General features: G+C 41.8%; 2 protein-coding genes across 5 annotated transcripts in view; both read left to right on the forward strand.

The window, feature by feature from the left end:
* The window catches only part of col11a1a (collagen, type XI, alpha 1a), a 28,441-nt gene extending 19,657 nt beyond the window's left edge, over positions 1–8,784 (forward strand). For all 4 annotated transcript variants that reach the window (XM_088363367.1, XM_088363365.1, XM_088363363.1 and 1 more), the window contains 29 exons: positions 39–146; positions 800–889; positions 1,278–1,331; positions 1,487–1,594; positions 1,674–1,781; positions 1,877–1,930; positions 2,004–2,057; positions 2,125–2,232; positions 2,636–2,689; positions 2,765–2,818; positions 2,925–2,978; positions 3,039–3,092; positions 3,167–3,274; positions 3,386–3,439; positions 3,559–3,612; positions 3,695–3,748; positions 4,974–5,027; positions 5,121–5,228; positions 5,317–5,370; positions 5,462–5,515; positions 5,587–5,694; positions 5,780–5,833; positions 5,908–5,943; positions 6,019–6,072; positions 6,142–6,388; positions 6,461–6,573; positions 6,803–6,871; positions 7,156–7,389; positions 7,468–8,784. In XM_088363367.1, the coding sequence (XP_088219493.1) occupies positions 39–146; positions 800–889; positions 1,278–1,331; positions 1,487–1,594; positions 1,674–1,781; positions 1,877–1,930; positions 2,004–2,057; positions 2,125–2,232; positions 2,636–2,689; positions 2,765–2,818; positions 2,925–2,978; positions 3,039–3,092; positions 3,167–3,274; positions 3,386–3,439; positions 3,559–3,612; positions 3,695–3,748; positions 4,974–5,027; positions 5,121–5,228; positions 5,317–5,370; positions 5,462–5,515; positions 5,587–5,694; positions 5,780–5,833; positions 5,908–5,943; positions 6,019–6,072; positions 6,142–6,388; positions 6,461–6,573; positions 6,803–6,871; positions 7,156–7,389; positions 7,468–7,614 (2,502 nt within the window). In that variant the 3' untranslated portion in view covers positions 7,615–8,784. The remainder of the gene's footprint in view (positions 1–38; positions 147–799; positions 890–1,277; positions 1,332–1,486; positions 1,595–1,673; positions 1,782–1,876; positions 1,931–2,003; positions 2,058–2,124; positions 2,233–2,635; positions 2,690–2,764; positions 2,819–2,924; positions 2,979–3,038; positions 3,093–3,166; positions 3,275–3,385; positions 3,440–3,558; positions 3,613–3,694; positions 3,749–4,973; positions 5,028–5,120; positions 5,229–5,316; positions 5,371–5,461; positions 5,516–5,586; positions 5,695–5,779; positions 5,834–5,907; positions 5,944–6,018; positions 6,073–6,141; positions 6,389–6,460; positions 6,574–6,802; positions 6,872–7,155; positions 7,390–7,467) is intronic.
* Positions 8,785–9,379: 595 nt separating this feature from the next.
* Positions 9,380–14,708, forward strand: olfm3a (olfactomedin 3a). The gene is made up of 6 exons (XM_088363368.1): positions 9,380–9,586; positions 12,500–12,643; positions 12,702–12,857; positions 12,926–13,145; positions 13,302–13,408; positions 13,485–14,708. The coding sequence occupies exons 1-6, from the start codon at positions 9,518–9,520 to the stop codon at positions 14,166–14,168; spliced, it is 1,380 nt and encodes a 459-aa protein (XP_088219494.1). The 5' UTR covers positions 9,380–9,517; the 3' UTR covers positions 14,169–14,708.
* The last annotated feature ends 852 nt before the right edge of the window (positions 14,709–15,560 follow it).

A 15,560-nucleotide genomic window follows, 5' to 3' on the forward strand; every position in this document is an offset into this window, starting at 1 on the left:
CACCTTTACCTTTTTTACTAAAATAAATTTCATATTAGGGACCCACAGGAGAGACTGGTCCTGTTGGTGAGAGAGGCCACCCTGGACCTCCAGGTCCACCCGGAGAGCAAGGTCTCCCTGGAGCTGGTGGCAAAGAGGGAGCAAAGGTGAGTTATACGGCTTCCATAAGAGTTTCTATTTACTCCGAGGCGCCTCCGTACTTACATACAAATTTGTGTCACGTCAGCAAAAATGGCAGTGGCCATTGGATATATGTATTATACATTACGTACTACTAAAATGCTCTGTCTGAATTCTCCCGTTTGTCACCATTTGAGAACCCATTAGAGGCCGTCGGGAGGCATTTTGTCCAAACGGCTCCCCTGATTTTTCCGTTGCACTTAACCTCCTCCTCTCTCCAGTCTTGTGCTTTCATTTCCACCCCCATCTTCCCTAAAACAGACAATCTAATCAAGTCTGTCGGCTAACTCTAAACACTTTACTACTCCCAGACCCATCTCCCTCCCTCGTTTTCACTCAGGCCTCCATTTTAGTATGCCAGGGACACTTTGCTGAAGTCCAAGTAGCAGAGTTTGAATCTTTTTATAAGCCCCACAGGCTCTCCTGCGGCTGTGCCTCCTTATTGTGCTCAATGAGAAGAACAAAAGCTCAAAGAAACTTTTCTGCTTAAAAATAAAATGAGTTGTCATTGTGATGACTAAATTATTATTTTTTAAATTACAGTTCCATTTTATCAGAATTGTATTGTCAAGAATGAACCAATCTAAATTTAGACTGGGATTTTTGATTGTGTGTTCAGGGAGACCCTGGACCTCAAGGTTCCTCTGGTAAAGACGGTCCTCCTGGCCTCAGAGGTTTTCCAGGCGAGAGAGGTCTACCTGGTGCCACGGTAAGAGAGCTCCTTGACATATTCATCAACGCTTCCCTCTCTCTACCCATGGCTTTGATATAGGAGATGGTGACAGAGCTTGACTCCATAACAAATGAACCGTCACCTTTCTCCAGCTATTCGCTCATTTAGAGACAGCAGCTCTCACATTTAATCTTATGTAGAGGAATCACAACGTGACATGGAACAAATGAAGTCCTCGGCTGCAATGCATCATGGTCCAAGCTGGTCAGGGATCCAACTGCAGTGTTTTTTAATGACTTGCCAAATACAGTGTGCAAGACTTTCTATATGATTTGATATAAATAGTTTTGAGCGTATATTGCATATGTGACAAAAGCAAATATTTTGCTGATGAAGGAAATAATGGATTTATTTTTGTTCGTAGGGTCCTGCAGGTCTGAAGGGCGGAGAGGGGCCCCAGGGTCCACCTGGACCTGTTGTAAGTATGATAGATGAATTGTAAAATTAGAATAATAATCCAGAAATGTATCACCATAGTTTTTGTCAATAAGAATATGTGTGTAGTGGTAAAAACTCCAATCTAATACTATACCATCGATGACCAATGTATTTTTTGTCTTTATTTTGACTTAGGGCTCTCCTGGTGAGAGAGGTCCTGCTGGTTCAGCAGGTCCAATTGGCCTGTCTGGTAGACCTGGGCCACAAGGTCCCCCAGGTCCTGCTGGAGAGAAAGGTGCACCTGTAAGTATTGTAAACGTTGATTGATACTTTCCTTATCTTTGTCTGAAAAGGAAGCAATCCAATGTCTTGACTGTATTAGGGTGAGAAAGGTCCTCAAGGTCCAGCTGGTCGTGACGGCGTCCAGGGTCCTGTGGGTCTGCCTGGACCTGCAGGACCACAAGGTCCACCTGGAGAGGATGGAGATAAGGTCAGTAAGCCACATCCCAAAGATAGTTTCAATAATTGTCAGTGGTGAGGAAAATTATTGGAGACAGCTGACTGATCTTCACGTGGATTTCCTAGGGAGAGGTTGGTGAACCCGGCCAGAAAGGAAGCAAAGCTGATAAGGGAGAACAGGTTTGTTTCTCAAGGAATTCCCTTTACAAATCCCATTGGATATTTTCTATCCTTAATTCTGGTTTTTTGATAGGGTCCTCCTGGACCAGCAGGTCTTCAAGGTCCCATTGGTGCCCCAGGTCCTGCTGTAAGTTGCCGTTACAATATTTATTTTGTGTTCTATCAGTATCATATTTAAAACTGTTGATTCTCAGGGAGCTGATGGAGAGCCTGGGCCTAGGGGTCAGCAGGGTATGTTTGGACAGAAAGGTGACGAAGGAGCCAGAGGGTTCCCTGGACCACCTGGTCCCATCGGCCTGCAGGTTAGAGCCATTTATTTCCCTCAGTCATTGTGAGACCAAATTGTTGACTATACAAACTCTTAAAATGACTCTGCACCAGGGTACATTTAATAGACTTTTAAAAAAGACTCATTCACTTCCTACCGACTTTCCATTAATTGCAGTGACCAACCTCCTGCACTTGTGTCTTTCTATTTATCACTTTTAGCATACTGCGTAATTAGACCACTAACAATTTAATCTCAGAGGACAATTTGACACCGATGAGATCTTAGCATTGAGAAATTATCATGCATTGCACAGCGGATTGACTTACAAGCAATGTGATTTCGGTTTTACGGCAATGCACACCTCTTGTGACTTGGATGACATTTCGTTTTTATCTTTGTGGCGTGGTTAAAGATTTATGTTTTTATATCCTCAGGGGCTTCCAGGACCTCCCGGTGAGAAGGGAGAGAACGGTGATGTTGGCCCTATGGTAAGAAACGTGACCTCAACCGTTACACACTTAAGTATTAAAAAATGTATAAAATATAAAATGTATTTTCTGTAGGGTCCTCCTGGCCCCCCTGGTCCTCGAGGTCCTCAAGGTCCAAGTGGAGCTGATGTATGTATGCTAATATTTGAAATCAAATAGTGGCTATGTTCCACAATCAGTGATTTCATGATCAGCTATCAGCAGGTGTTGTTCAAGTGGTTTCTCTGTATCGCAGGGTTCACAAGGTCCTCCAGGCGGTGTGGGTCCAGTTGGCTCAGTGGGAGAAAAGGTACGAGTGAAAACATTGCCCGTATTTGTACGATCATAATATTACTTGTCTTTCTACAAGGGTGAACAAGGTGAAGCTGGAAACCCGGGACCCCCTGGAGAGCCCGGCACTGGGGTATGTAATCTCAAGAACCATTCCATTTTGTTCAATTCATCAAATTGACGTGATACAGTTCTTTGTTCTGGCAGGGACCCAAAGGCGAGAGAGGAGAGAAGGGTGAGGCAGGACCTCCTGGTGCTGCTGGACCCGCAGGTGCTAAAGGACCCCCTGGAGATGACGGTCCAAAGGGTAACCCTGTAAGCACTTGACATAAATATAGAAATTAATATATATATATTCCATGGAGAGCATTTTGCCTCAACAGCAGCAAATCTGGTCCAACACAACTTGTTGGTTTCTTTTAAAAGGGTCCCGTTGGATTCCCTGGAGACACCGGTCCTCCTGGAGAGCCAGGCGTTGCTGTGAGTACTGAAATCCTCAAGCAATATTCGCTTCATATCCAAATCTGATTTTAATATATGCTTATTAGATTTAAGTTGGTCTCATCACTGAAAAATTTTTGACACGTGTATTTCTTCAGGGCACGGACGGAGAACCTGGAGAGAAGGGAGAGGATGGTGAAACCGGTCAGGCGGTAAGAATTTCATATCTATATTGCTGGGTTCAAATCGGTATTATGTATTTGTGACATAACATTGTGTTTCTGTGATCTCAAGGGACCCCCAGGTCCATCTGGGGAAGCTGGCCCACCTGGACCTCCAGGCAAAAGAGTAAGTTCATAATTTGGGAATGGATTTTTTTGTAACGTGCCTGCCAGCAATCCAAGTTTGCAAACGTCCGAAAGTTGTACCGTATGTTTGCACTCAAGTACGAGTAATTCATTTTCATTAAAAAAAAAAGATGGGGAGAATAACAAAAGTTGGAAACTTAAAGAGAAAATCCTGCTGTGATTGAAAGATGCTCTTAAGTCTGATGGAAAACGAGCAGTGAGACTTCCAAATCAGGAATCCGTTTTCCCCTTCCGCAAAAGAAATGAAAAAAGGCTTATCAAGAAATTGATCCTTGATTCCTTTAAATCTTCTTGAAAATGAGAGCCATTGCGAGCGTGACACATTATTGATCTCATGCTGCTGTCTGACAGCTGCGGCAAAGCAGATTCATAACATGAATGTGCAACCAGAAAATGGGACTTGGCTCAAGGAGTGTTAAACAGTTGTTGTTAAGATTATTTGATTGGGAATTGCAATCTTGTCAAATTAAAACCACTCAATTATACTTAAAGCTAATGTTTTAATGGAGTATGAATGAGATATCAGCATGGTGCTCCTAAGCTGCCTTCACAGAGTCTTCACGCTGGGGATATTTTCTGGATTGGAAAAATCATAAAATGCATTATGGCTAACTTTTATTTGAAGAGGTAGTCAGTTGTCTAAGAAAAAGCTGTTTATTTGTTGCATCATTTTGGGGAAATTGAATCAATCCAGTGGTTCACTTTGACAAAGTTTAGAAGGGAAACAACTACTCTGTGAACCAGGCCACAGTCTTATTAGTGCCGTCGGAGAGACTCTTGAGCACTAGTTAAAAGTTTAAGATGACAAGCTAATAAAAGCTCCGAGGCAGAAGGAGCTCTCTGGGGGTATTAGCGGGCTCAATTTGGACTTTGGATCAATAGGCGCTCCGGCTTTGGCTGGTCGAGCAGGTTGATGGTGGAAAGATGAAAGAGGAAAGGATGACCCTGCAATGCGGATTAAATTGATATTGACACATCAAGCACTACCCACCTTGTCGTGATTAGTGTCTCTTTGGGAAAGAAAATATGATTTTTCTTTTTGCCCTTCCTGACAGCTTGTTGCTAGGCAGAATTTTCACCCAATAAGGAAGTACCATACAAGACATACCCATGGAAAAGAACTGAACAATAAAGATGTCTTTAATATTTTTGAATAAAAATCACTTTTTTTAAATGCTTCATAACAATGGTGCTCTCCTTCCCAGGGACCTCCAGGAGCTGCTGGTGCTGAAGGCAGACAAGGCGAGAAGGGCGCCAAGGTAAAAAGCAATCGATTGGATTTCTTGGCTTGAAATGACGTCGGTACTTTTACCAACGATTGCAACTCTTTTGCTACAACTTCCTGTTTCCAGGGTGAGGCTGGGTCTGAAGGTCCAGCGGGTAAAACAGGACCTGTTGGACCTCAGGGACCTGCTGGAAAGCCTGGTCCAGAAGGTCTACGTGGAATCCCTGGCCCTGTTGTAAGTGGAAATATATTTTGAGAGATGAGCTTGTTGAAGCAAAAAGGAAATACAAAAGTTGTAATGTCATTTTTTTTTTTTTTTACAGGGTGAACAAGGACTTCCTGGTGCATCAGGTCAAGATGGCCCACCTGGACCAATGGTTAGTACATGTCACCTTGTCCTTAACCTTCTATGTTTTATTCAGCACCACGTGGTTCTGTTTTAACATTTTCATTTCTACTTTTGTTCAGGGTCCTCCTGGACTTCCTGGTCTGAAAGGTGACCCTGGCTCCAAGGGTGAAAAGGTGTGTTTATCGGATTTCTATTGAAAGAAAGCAATTATTTTTGGCGTTGTGCTTAAAATGTTCTTTTTCAGGGACATCCAGGTTTAATCGGTTTGATCGGACCCCCCGGTGAACAAGGAGAAAAGGGAGACCGAGGTTTGCCTGGACCGCAAGGGTCATCTGGTAGCAAAGGAGACGGTGTAAGTAGTTTCTCTCTAACTTGCTGGAAAAAGACATCATGATGGCCGACGGTAATAATATTTCTTCCATCTGATCTTTTATTAGGGTATCGGCGGATCAGCAGGTCCTCTCGGTCCTCCCGGTCCCCCTGGTCTACCTGTAAGTCCATTCAATAATTGGATCATTTAAAATTCAGCTGAGTGAATGCAAAACTGATAACCTCTCTCATTCAGGGTCCCCAAGGTCCAAAGGGAGCTAAAGGTTCATCTGTGAGTCAAATCATTTGAAATCCAGTTGAAAATAATGACGTGACACTTGGTTAATGTGATGAACGTGTCTCACAGGGTCCGGCTGGTTCTAAAGGAGACACTGGAACTATTGGTCCTCCGGGTCCTCCTGTGAGTATTTAAGGATTGTGTATGGATTAAGAAGAAATTTCGACACGTATGACACACCCCTCCCTGTAGGGTCCACCGGGTGAGGTCATCCAGCCACTGCCCGTCCGCTCCCCCAAGAAGACCAAGCGTTCCAGCGACATGCAGTCCGATGCAGCCGGTACCTTCATGGACTACGGCGAGGGCATGGAGGACATCTTTGGCTCCCTCAACAACCTCAAACAGGATATTGAGCGCATGAAATACCCAATGGGGACTCAGAACAACCCAGCCAGAACATGCAAGGACCTGCAACTCTGCCACCCGGAGTTCCCTGATGGTAAATCCAGAAAAGGAAAACACAACAAGTCGTACATTTTGATATAAATATCTTTTTTTGGATTCTTTTCAGGTGAATACTGGATTGATCCAAACCAAGGTTGCTCAGGGGATTCTTTCAAAGTCTACTGTAACTTTACCGCTGGGGGAGAAACCTGCATCTACCCCGATAAAAAATCCAATGGGGTAAGTCAGTCTGCATTCCGAGTACCCATGATTTATTTTCTTTGAAATCTTATCGTGGTAATGTTTCATTAGCAAGCAGACTGTGAATCACATGAAAAGCCTTTTGCCTCAGGGTTAACACACTCTGGTGCAACCAAAGAAGCAATATGCAAATGAGGAACATTTATTGGAATTAACAAGAAGACGAGTATATTAGTAAAAAAAAAAAAACATGTCTTTCTGTTCACAGGTCAGAATATCCTCATGGCCTAAAGAAGTTCCAGGGTCATGGTACAGTGAATTTAAGCGTGGTAAAATAGTAAGTGTTCTCTCTTTCACTCTCTTGATTCATCAACCAGCTTTTCGTAAAAAAAAAAACGACCTGAGCGAGAGCTCATGAAAACCCGACTTCAATATAACATCGTCATCCTTACTTTGCCCTTGAGCACGTAAAAACATCCCGTCGTAAACAAGTCCTGCTCAATCAAAGTGCTTAGAGGGCAAACTTTATGTCACAAACATCTTTTTTATCCAGCTGTTGTTGTTTTCCTCTTATTTACCATCAACTTGAGCTTACAGGTGGATTTTTCTCTCCCGCCGCAGCTTTCTTACGTCGACTCGGAGGGCAACTCGATTAACATGGTGCAGATGACCTTCCTCAGGCTACTGACAGCCTCGGCGAGGCAAAACTTCACCTACAGCTGCCACCAATCCGTGGCGTGGCACGACGCCACCAGTGACAGCTACGACAAGTCGCTACGCTTCCTGGGTGCCAATGACGAGGAGTTATCTTACGATAACAACCCTTACATCAAGGCCCTCTCAGACGGATGTGCGGTAAGGAAAAAAAAAATATCTGGATGACTTCAATCGCCGGCTCAGATTTTTATCATTCAAGTTGTTTTTCCGTTACAGACGAGGAAGGGCTACGGAAAGACTGTGATGGAGATTAATACTCCCAAAATCGATCAGGTTCCGATCATCGACGTCATGTTGACTGACTTTGGGGACCCAAATCAGAAGTTCGGGTTTGAAGTCGGGCCCGTCTGCTTCCTCGGCTAAATAAAAATGACCAAAAAAAAGGACTTGATGGGGTCAGCAGAGAAAGTCAAGTTGAAGCCCCGCCCCCAATACCCCCCCCCCCCCCCCCACACCAACCCAGGCTTTTTCTATGCCACATGCAAGTTTTGAATAAGAGATGGTGTAGCAAACATGTCCTTTCCATGTATGTATGCGTAAACCCGGAGAATACTTGTTGCCCTTGTAGGGCTGGAACCACATGACCCCATCACGGAGCAAAAGGTGAAGGACATTTTGAAAGCGTGGCAGAGGAGGCGGGCCAATCGGAGCGAGCCCGGGGAGAGGCGGAGGACCTCCTCTCCGGATTCTCCAGGTGCTATAGGAAATTCAAATGGTGCTTGTTCAAAAACATACTCCAACGGAATAAAGAGGTGCTAAGCAAAGAAAGAAGGTATATTTTGATAATAATAATAAAAACTGTAAGTATTTTGTACATTACTGTTATTTCTGAATCCATTTTTCAAAACTTGCATGTGTTCCATTCTGCTTATTTCAGCAAACGGATTCCACATTTGAATTCTGTTGACTGTGTGTACCTTTTTCATCAGGCAAATAAAGTGAGCATCCAAACAATTCTCCATTGCCAAATTTAGACTTTGCCCTTTGTATATATTGACACTCCAAAAAGCTTAGCGACAACATAACGGCAACATCTCCCACTAATGTTGTGATCCTGTGCTAGTAGCAATCATGGCATTCATTTAATTAATTTAATTCTATTTGTTGCTTTTTCTGTTTTGTTTTCTGACAGGCTTTTTAATTTTTTTTTTTTTGGTTGTATACCTCAGACTTTCTTGATAACCTTTTAGGATGCAAGGATGTTATACCCTGTATATACCTTGGTTAAACAATTAAGTTGATATATTTTGGGTGGGGATTATTTTTGAAAAGAGAGAGTTCCACAACTGCTCGACATCCACTGTTCAAATCCTTTCTGTGAATGCAATGAGAAGCCCCTAAGGTGACCCATTTTTGTAACTAAATGTTTTTTTTTTCATGTTGCTTTTTATAGTTCCATTAAATATTAAAACTGGATTGGAAACAACAGTGAACTGAATGTCTCAGTGGTTTGTGTAAAATGACGTCAACTAAAAACTTTGGGCTGGTGCAATTCCATCTCTCTTGAAACCAATAAAGTTCCATCTTACAATATTTTGCGTTCATTCTTGACATGTGGATTTGATTTTTAAGAGAGCTTTGATTTTTTTTCCTCACTCAAAGCAAAACTCAATCAATAACTCGCTGGCATGACAGCTATGATTTCCCCAAACAATTCAAAACTACACTAAAGTAATTATAGTCGATGTTGTTTGAAAGCTGTTTATGAATGCTCCTCAATAATATTCCATCTCGGGGAAACGCTTGATATATTTCCCAGATATTACATTTTGTTATTTATTATCTCATCAGCCTCTTAAGCAAATGGCAACAATGAATCTATAAATCTTGCCACACAATTTCCACTGCAGTGGGATAAAAAAACAGTCTGTAGATAAGAAATAAAAAAGTCTTGTTACATTGATGAAAGAACGACAGTTGATTTATAACCCACAGAAAAACCCTGTGAATGCTGATAAAATATAAACAAAGTTTTTGGGGACTTCTATGAACTCTTTCTAATCTACATAATCATCAAATAGACCTCTACAACTCCCTTAACATTTCTCTCTCTCTCTCTTGCTCTCTCGCTCGCCCTCATAATCCTTTCCTTGGCTCTCACTGACTACCAAGGAGAGGTGGGTGTGATGCCAGTGAGCGAACAGACGTTTATTCGAGCTCTCCTCTCTGCGCACTCCAAGAATCTTAACCCCCCCCCCAACCGGCCACTGTGGGGGCTGCTCATAGTGAAGTCGGAATACAGCTAGACGTACGTACAGCAGTCAGCATGCGGCTCCTCTTGAGTATATTGTACTCCTTCCTCTCCCTGACCATCTTTGGATTGTACCCATCTGCGGTGAGTTTTATGACATTTAGTTTTTGAGCATCTCCCAAATCTCCATCACTAATGAAAATCCATCATTTTGATAATCAACACTGCATTAAATCATCAAATCATGACTATTCTTCTTAAATGTTGTCATCTAGATCCTACAAAAGTTCCAAATTTATTGCTGAATGCCTGCATGTCTCTTAAGATCCATTTCAAAAAAGATTGATCAACGTGTTGCAGCGAGTGGCAATGGGGGAGCTGTCCATTGCCGTGGTGCTGAAATGCTATAAACAATCGACTGGCTGGGTGGGGGGCGTGCAACAATCATGCCCCCCGCTTTAAACCCTCCTTGAAGGGGCTTGAAATAGTTTGAATGGGGTGACTAAAGGATAAGTTAATTCATATCCCACTCCTATTCGGGGAATATTACTGATGCACAAATTAATTGCTAATTGCTGGGGGGTGAAATGATTAGAAAATGCAAACCTTTTATGGAATTACTCTAAGCCGCAAAGAATTAATCTGTCACTCACTGGCTGCCAGACCCTTTCGCAACACATCTTTGTTCTTCGATGTATTGAACGGAGCAATTTAGTGGCCTCCACTTTGGGTATGTAAATGTGTTAGAAGTGCCTTTAATACAAGATGTGTATTTTGTTCCCCGTGCCCTAACAGAGCCAATCAAAATATTTGCATTGCATAATAATCCGTCTGTTCCCAGCCAGGTAATTATGTTGCGGCTGCTCATAGAGCATCTGTGCTGTAATTTAGAAAAAAGTCATTTTGTCTAAAATACTCACGAAAGGGTTAAAGGTCGGGATTAGGTCATAGTTAGAATTGGACTGCTGCCCACGTATAAATGGAGTAATGGACTGATAATGTTGTGTAATTTTTTTTAACTGCAAGAGGCTGTCATCAGTTTTCCTTTTTATCGCAAAAGGTGAGTTATTTTGAAAGAATACACTGTGGCTATATAATCAATTTTCCAAATTCAAATTTGTAATCAAATGCGAGATAACAACAATCAAAATGTGGAATTACAATGGCGCTGCAGCCCTGTACTAATTTTCTTGGAACTATTTTCATTATCATTCAGCAGAAACGAGAACTGCCAAAAGACAACAGCACTCCATCATCGTAGCAATTGTTTTGCAGTCATAAAAACTGTGAGGGAGGATGATGATAGTGCAGGCACCCAAGTAGTGAAGCCACTTTAGATTCCGAACGGATCTGAAAAGCTGAACATCTCTTCAAGGCTGCCACATTTACAATTTTAGTTGCTTTTGACTCAGCCTGACAACCTCCTTGTCTTTTGTTCTCCACTCTGAAGTGTTCACCTCTCCTGGTGGTCGTTAGTGTTGCTACGGCCGCTGTCTTCAGGGTGTTACCATTCATCTCCGATATCTACCTCAGTCTGATTGCAGAAGCGGCTACTCATTCAACTTGGTCTTCGTCTGAAGTGTTCACTCCATAAGAGTCATGCATATTACATCGCCGTGGCTTGTTTGAACAGGCAGATGGACGAGGAGATGATTTAGCTTGGCAAGATGGACTCGTGTAAGCTATTCGGCTTAAAATGTACCGACAAATCAAATTTGTTTACTTCCCACTTTTCACTCTTGGAAAAAAAGACTGTGAGGAGTCTGAAAAATATGAATGAATTAAAAGGTGATCATCTTCCTGGAATTTTTCAATTCCATGTAGGTTTAAAGCGAGAATATTATTCCACATGAATATTAATCATGTTCTTGGATAGCCAATACCGAAAAAAAAAAATTCTTTCAATACAGCAGTATTTTCGGCCAGCCTTTGGAGACTTGTTGCAGCAGTCTGACAACAGAGAGTTGAAGAGACAATGGGGGAGTTAGACAAAAGCACGAAAAAAAGTGTGCTAAATTACAAGTTGATTGCAGCATTCTCCACACGTTGTCCTCCAAAGGTTACCTTGAGCTCCACGCTACGATAGCGTTTTACATCCAGTCAGCACATTACTTCCTTTGTGCGCTGTGTTGACTGTGAGCAAACAAAAGCGGGACCACCTTGGAGACCAGCTAAAAAGTGGAAGCTCTTCTCTTTGTTTTACAATTCAAGATTGGGTACAAAGACTGAATAGGATATAAACAGCATGCAGAAAAAGGAAAGTTAGCCTGCAGCATAAATTGTACTCATGGAAGCACTAATGAGAAGACGCTGGAAGTGTGCCAGTTCACATTCATCTGTTGAATGAGTCTTAATTCAGTTTGCAAACTACAACAGATGGAGATATAATCTTTCCGTGAAATCTTATTCAAAAGTTCACATGCATTTTAAATGAGGTTAGGGAACTAAGTGAGAGTTCTTGGGATTTGATTGAAAGGTTAAGTTGGAAACAAAAATGTCGTCTGTGTTATGGAGGATTTTTGTTTATTAAAGTCACCTCATGAAAAAAATTCAGTAATAGGGAGTCAAAGAATTATTGACCTTGCTTGGATTGCTGATAAAGAAAAGAGAATTGAACGCAGGAGACCTCAACACCAAGGTTAAGGTGTTAACAAAAGAGGAAGAAAAGAGTAAGGCGGGGTATATTTGCATTTGTTAGCCCAACAACCCACCTCATGGCCAGTTGTGTTTTTTTTTCCACTTGCGAAAAAAGAAAAGACGAATGAACGAACGCTTGATTGATCCTGGTAATATTTAAGCAACAAGAATTATTACGGCGATGGACGATTTGAGAGCTAAAATGATCTTTGTTCAGAGTAAATATGAAATTGGAGACAGCTTTGTGCTGCAGGCTGCCATACATAATGAACGGCTGGACATTTTTCATTAGATTTACTCGCGACACATTCATAAGGGGAAATAAATGCTTTCTATCAGCATCTTCTTGTGATTCATCTTTTGTTTTAAGTCCGTCCTCGATCAATATACGGTTTAAATGTTTTGGTTTTGTGCTTGTAGACTATCGGGCCAAAAGAGGGTTGGCAGGTGTACAGCTCGGGTCAAGATGCTGACGGACGCTGTATCTGCACTGTCATGGCCCCAGAACAGAATTTGTGCTCCAGAGATGCCAAGAACAAGCAGCTCCGCCATCTTCTTGAGAAGGTAGGAAGGAGCATTCAAGTTCTTCTGGGTTTTTTTAATCAGTCATTTTGGGTTCTAGGTACAGAATATGTCTCAGTCCATTGAGGTTCTGAATATGCGAACCCAGAGGGATTTTCAGTCTGTGATGAAAATGGAGAACCAAATGAGGGGCCTGAGGACCAAATTCAGACAGTTTGAGGATGATAGGAAATCTGTCATGAGCAGAAACTTCCAGGTCTGACATATTTGCGCTTACCCTTTCTTAATTTCTCGGACATATTAGTTTTCCTTGCTCGCATTTAGGAGCTTCAAGACAAGATGGACCAGCTGAAGCCGTTGATCCCCGTGTTGGAGCAGTACAAAATAGACGCGACACTCATCGCCCAATTCAAAGAGGAGATCAGGAATCTCTCAGCGGTGTTAACAAGTATTCAGGAGGAACTTGGTGTCTACGACTATGATGAGCTCTATCAGCGGCTCCTGCAACTGGATACCAGGCTCCGAAGCTGTATGGGCAAATTAAGTGAGTCAAAAAAATCGTCCACTTATGATTGATTTCATGGCACAATGCTTCGGGCCAGTTTAAATTTAGGAATTTGGTCCATATATAAGGCTATAGGTGCGACTTATAGTCCGGAAAATACGGTATATCGATTTTTTTTTTTATTATTATTCTCAGCATGCGGAAAGTTAATGAAAATCACCGGACCTGTTACGCTAAAGATCTCCGGAACCCGATTTGGGGCATGGATGACTGATTCACTGGTATCTTCAAGACACAACAGAGTGAGTTAAAGATTATATATATATTTTTTATTGTTATTGACGCCATTCCAAATAACATCTCTCATGTTTGACACAGGTTTGGTACATGGACGGTTATACCAACAGTAAGATCGTCCGAGAGTTCAAGACCATGGAGGACTTTTCGGCGGGAGTGGTCGCTCGTACGTATAGCCTCCCGTTCAAATGGGAAGGAACCAATCACGTCGTCTACAATGGCTCACTTTATTACAACAAGTACCAGAGCAACATTATTGTCAAGTATAGCTTTGAGACAGGCACCGTGCTGGCCCAGCGAGCTTTGGAATTTGCCGGCTTCTATAATATGTACCCGTATACATGGGGAGGATATTCAGACATTGATGTCATGGCGGATGAACTCGGAATGTGGGTGGCCTATGCCACCAACCAAAACGCCGGCAATATGGTCATTTCTCAAATCGATCCGGACACCTTACACGTCCTGAAAACTTGGAACACGGAATACTCCAAAAGGAACGCGGGGGAGTCGTTCATGATCTGCGGGACGCTTTACATCACCAATTCGCATCTGTCTGGAGCAAAAGTTTACTATGCGTACTCCACAAAGACTTCAACATATGAGTACATCGACATTCCATTCTTCAATCAGTACTTCCATATCTCCATGCTTGACTACAATCCCAGAGAGAGAGTGCTCTATGCTTGGAATAACGGACACCAGGTCATATTCAACATCACCTTGTTCCATGTCATAGAAACAGATGATGACTCTAAAAAGTGAGATAAACATTTACAAATTGTTGAACCTGGATGATTGTGTGGTCCAGTCCTCTAATTTTTAACTTCAAGACCCTGAAATGGAGCAATTTCTTAAAACTTTAACTCGTTCAGTACCATTTACGGTTATAGACGGCAAAGATATTAACTGAGTTGGTCGTGAATGAGATAATGGGGGGCGAAAATCCATTAATCCATTAAACCATTCTACCGCTGGAGCATTTCCCAGTTGGGCAAAAGGCAGACATCATCTTAAAGTGGTTGCCAGACAACCACAGGGCACAAACATTCACACCATCTCTGAGTGGGGACTGAACTGCAGCATCAGTACTGTAGAAAAACATTTTTACACTTTTTCCACATTGACGATACACTTAAATATGGCATCGCTATATAGTGTACAATATATGCCCAGCTTCTTGCATGCATGGCTAATGTGCATTACATTTTTACTGCCCTATGCTTCTTGTGCTTGCAATCACCGCAATTTATTTTTTCGTCTCTGTATTTTGGTGCATTTTTAATAAAACATTTGTTGAAAGCAGTTGAATCCTTTTTTTAGTCACCATTAAAAAATGCACATTATATAATAACTGATATTAAAATATTGGATATAAGCATGGATAGCTGACTTCTATTCTGTTCACAGGTAATTGTGGTGTCATATTTTTGGAGTAAATTCTAGTTTTAGAGTAAATTCTAGTGTGTAATGTGTGCAACAGCACTGCAGCAAAGAAATGACACAGCCAAACAAAGCATCCACCTTAAATACAAAGACAAATAGTCTCACCTGGACATGACACAACGAGGAAGCTGATTGGCTGAGAAAAAATTAACTTAATGAGTAGATGGCACATGAAAAAAAAAAGAAATATGACAACATGAAAGGAAAGTAAATCCAAGCCAACTTTTGTTTTATCTTCACTTCAGCACCATACTGATGGAAACGTCCAACTGTAATGTAACATATATCATTGCTATGACTCAGCTTGCAGAGGAAAGATTACTCATAGTCACTGTGCCTTTATAGAACTTGGGCACCTGCCTTGAAAATCCCAAAGATCATCATAGCGCACTCAGCACTGAACATTGTAATCATATTAAATCAGGAGAGCAGATGTTGTGGGGAAGCTGCTCAGATTTACCTCACAAACGCTGCAGTGTTGATAATGAACACTGGATTTAATGCAGCACTAAAAGCCACCATGATAATACTTTTTATTCATGTGATTGTGTTTAGTTTTACATTATTGTGATTCTCCTGTAAACACCATTTATTTCTGTTTTCACTTGCTGATTCTTTAAATAAAAAAAGGAAAATATAAGGAAGAAAAATACCGTCACTGCTACCCATTTGTTGTCATTTTAAAATCCCTCAAGTCGTAAATTCAAAAAA

This window comes from Syngnathus floridae, chromosome 20, assembly GCF_059516105.1.
Source record: "Syngnathus floridae isolate MCC-2025c chromosome 20, RoL_Sflo_1.0, whole genome shotgun sequence".
Lineage (NCBI taxonomy): Eukaryota > Metazoa > Chordata > Actinopteri > Syngnathiformes > Syngnathidae > Syngnathus > Syngnathus floridae.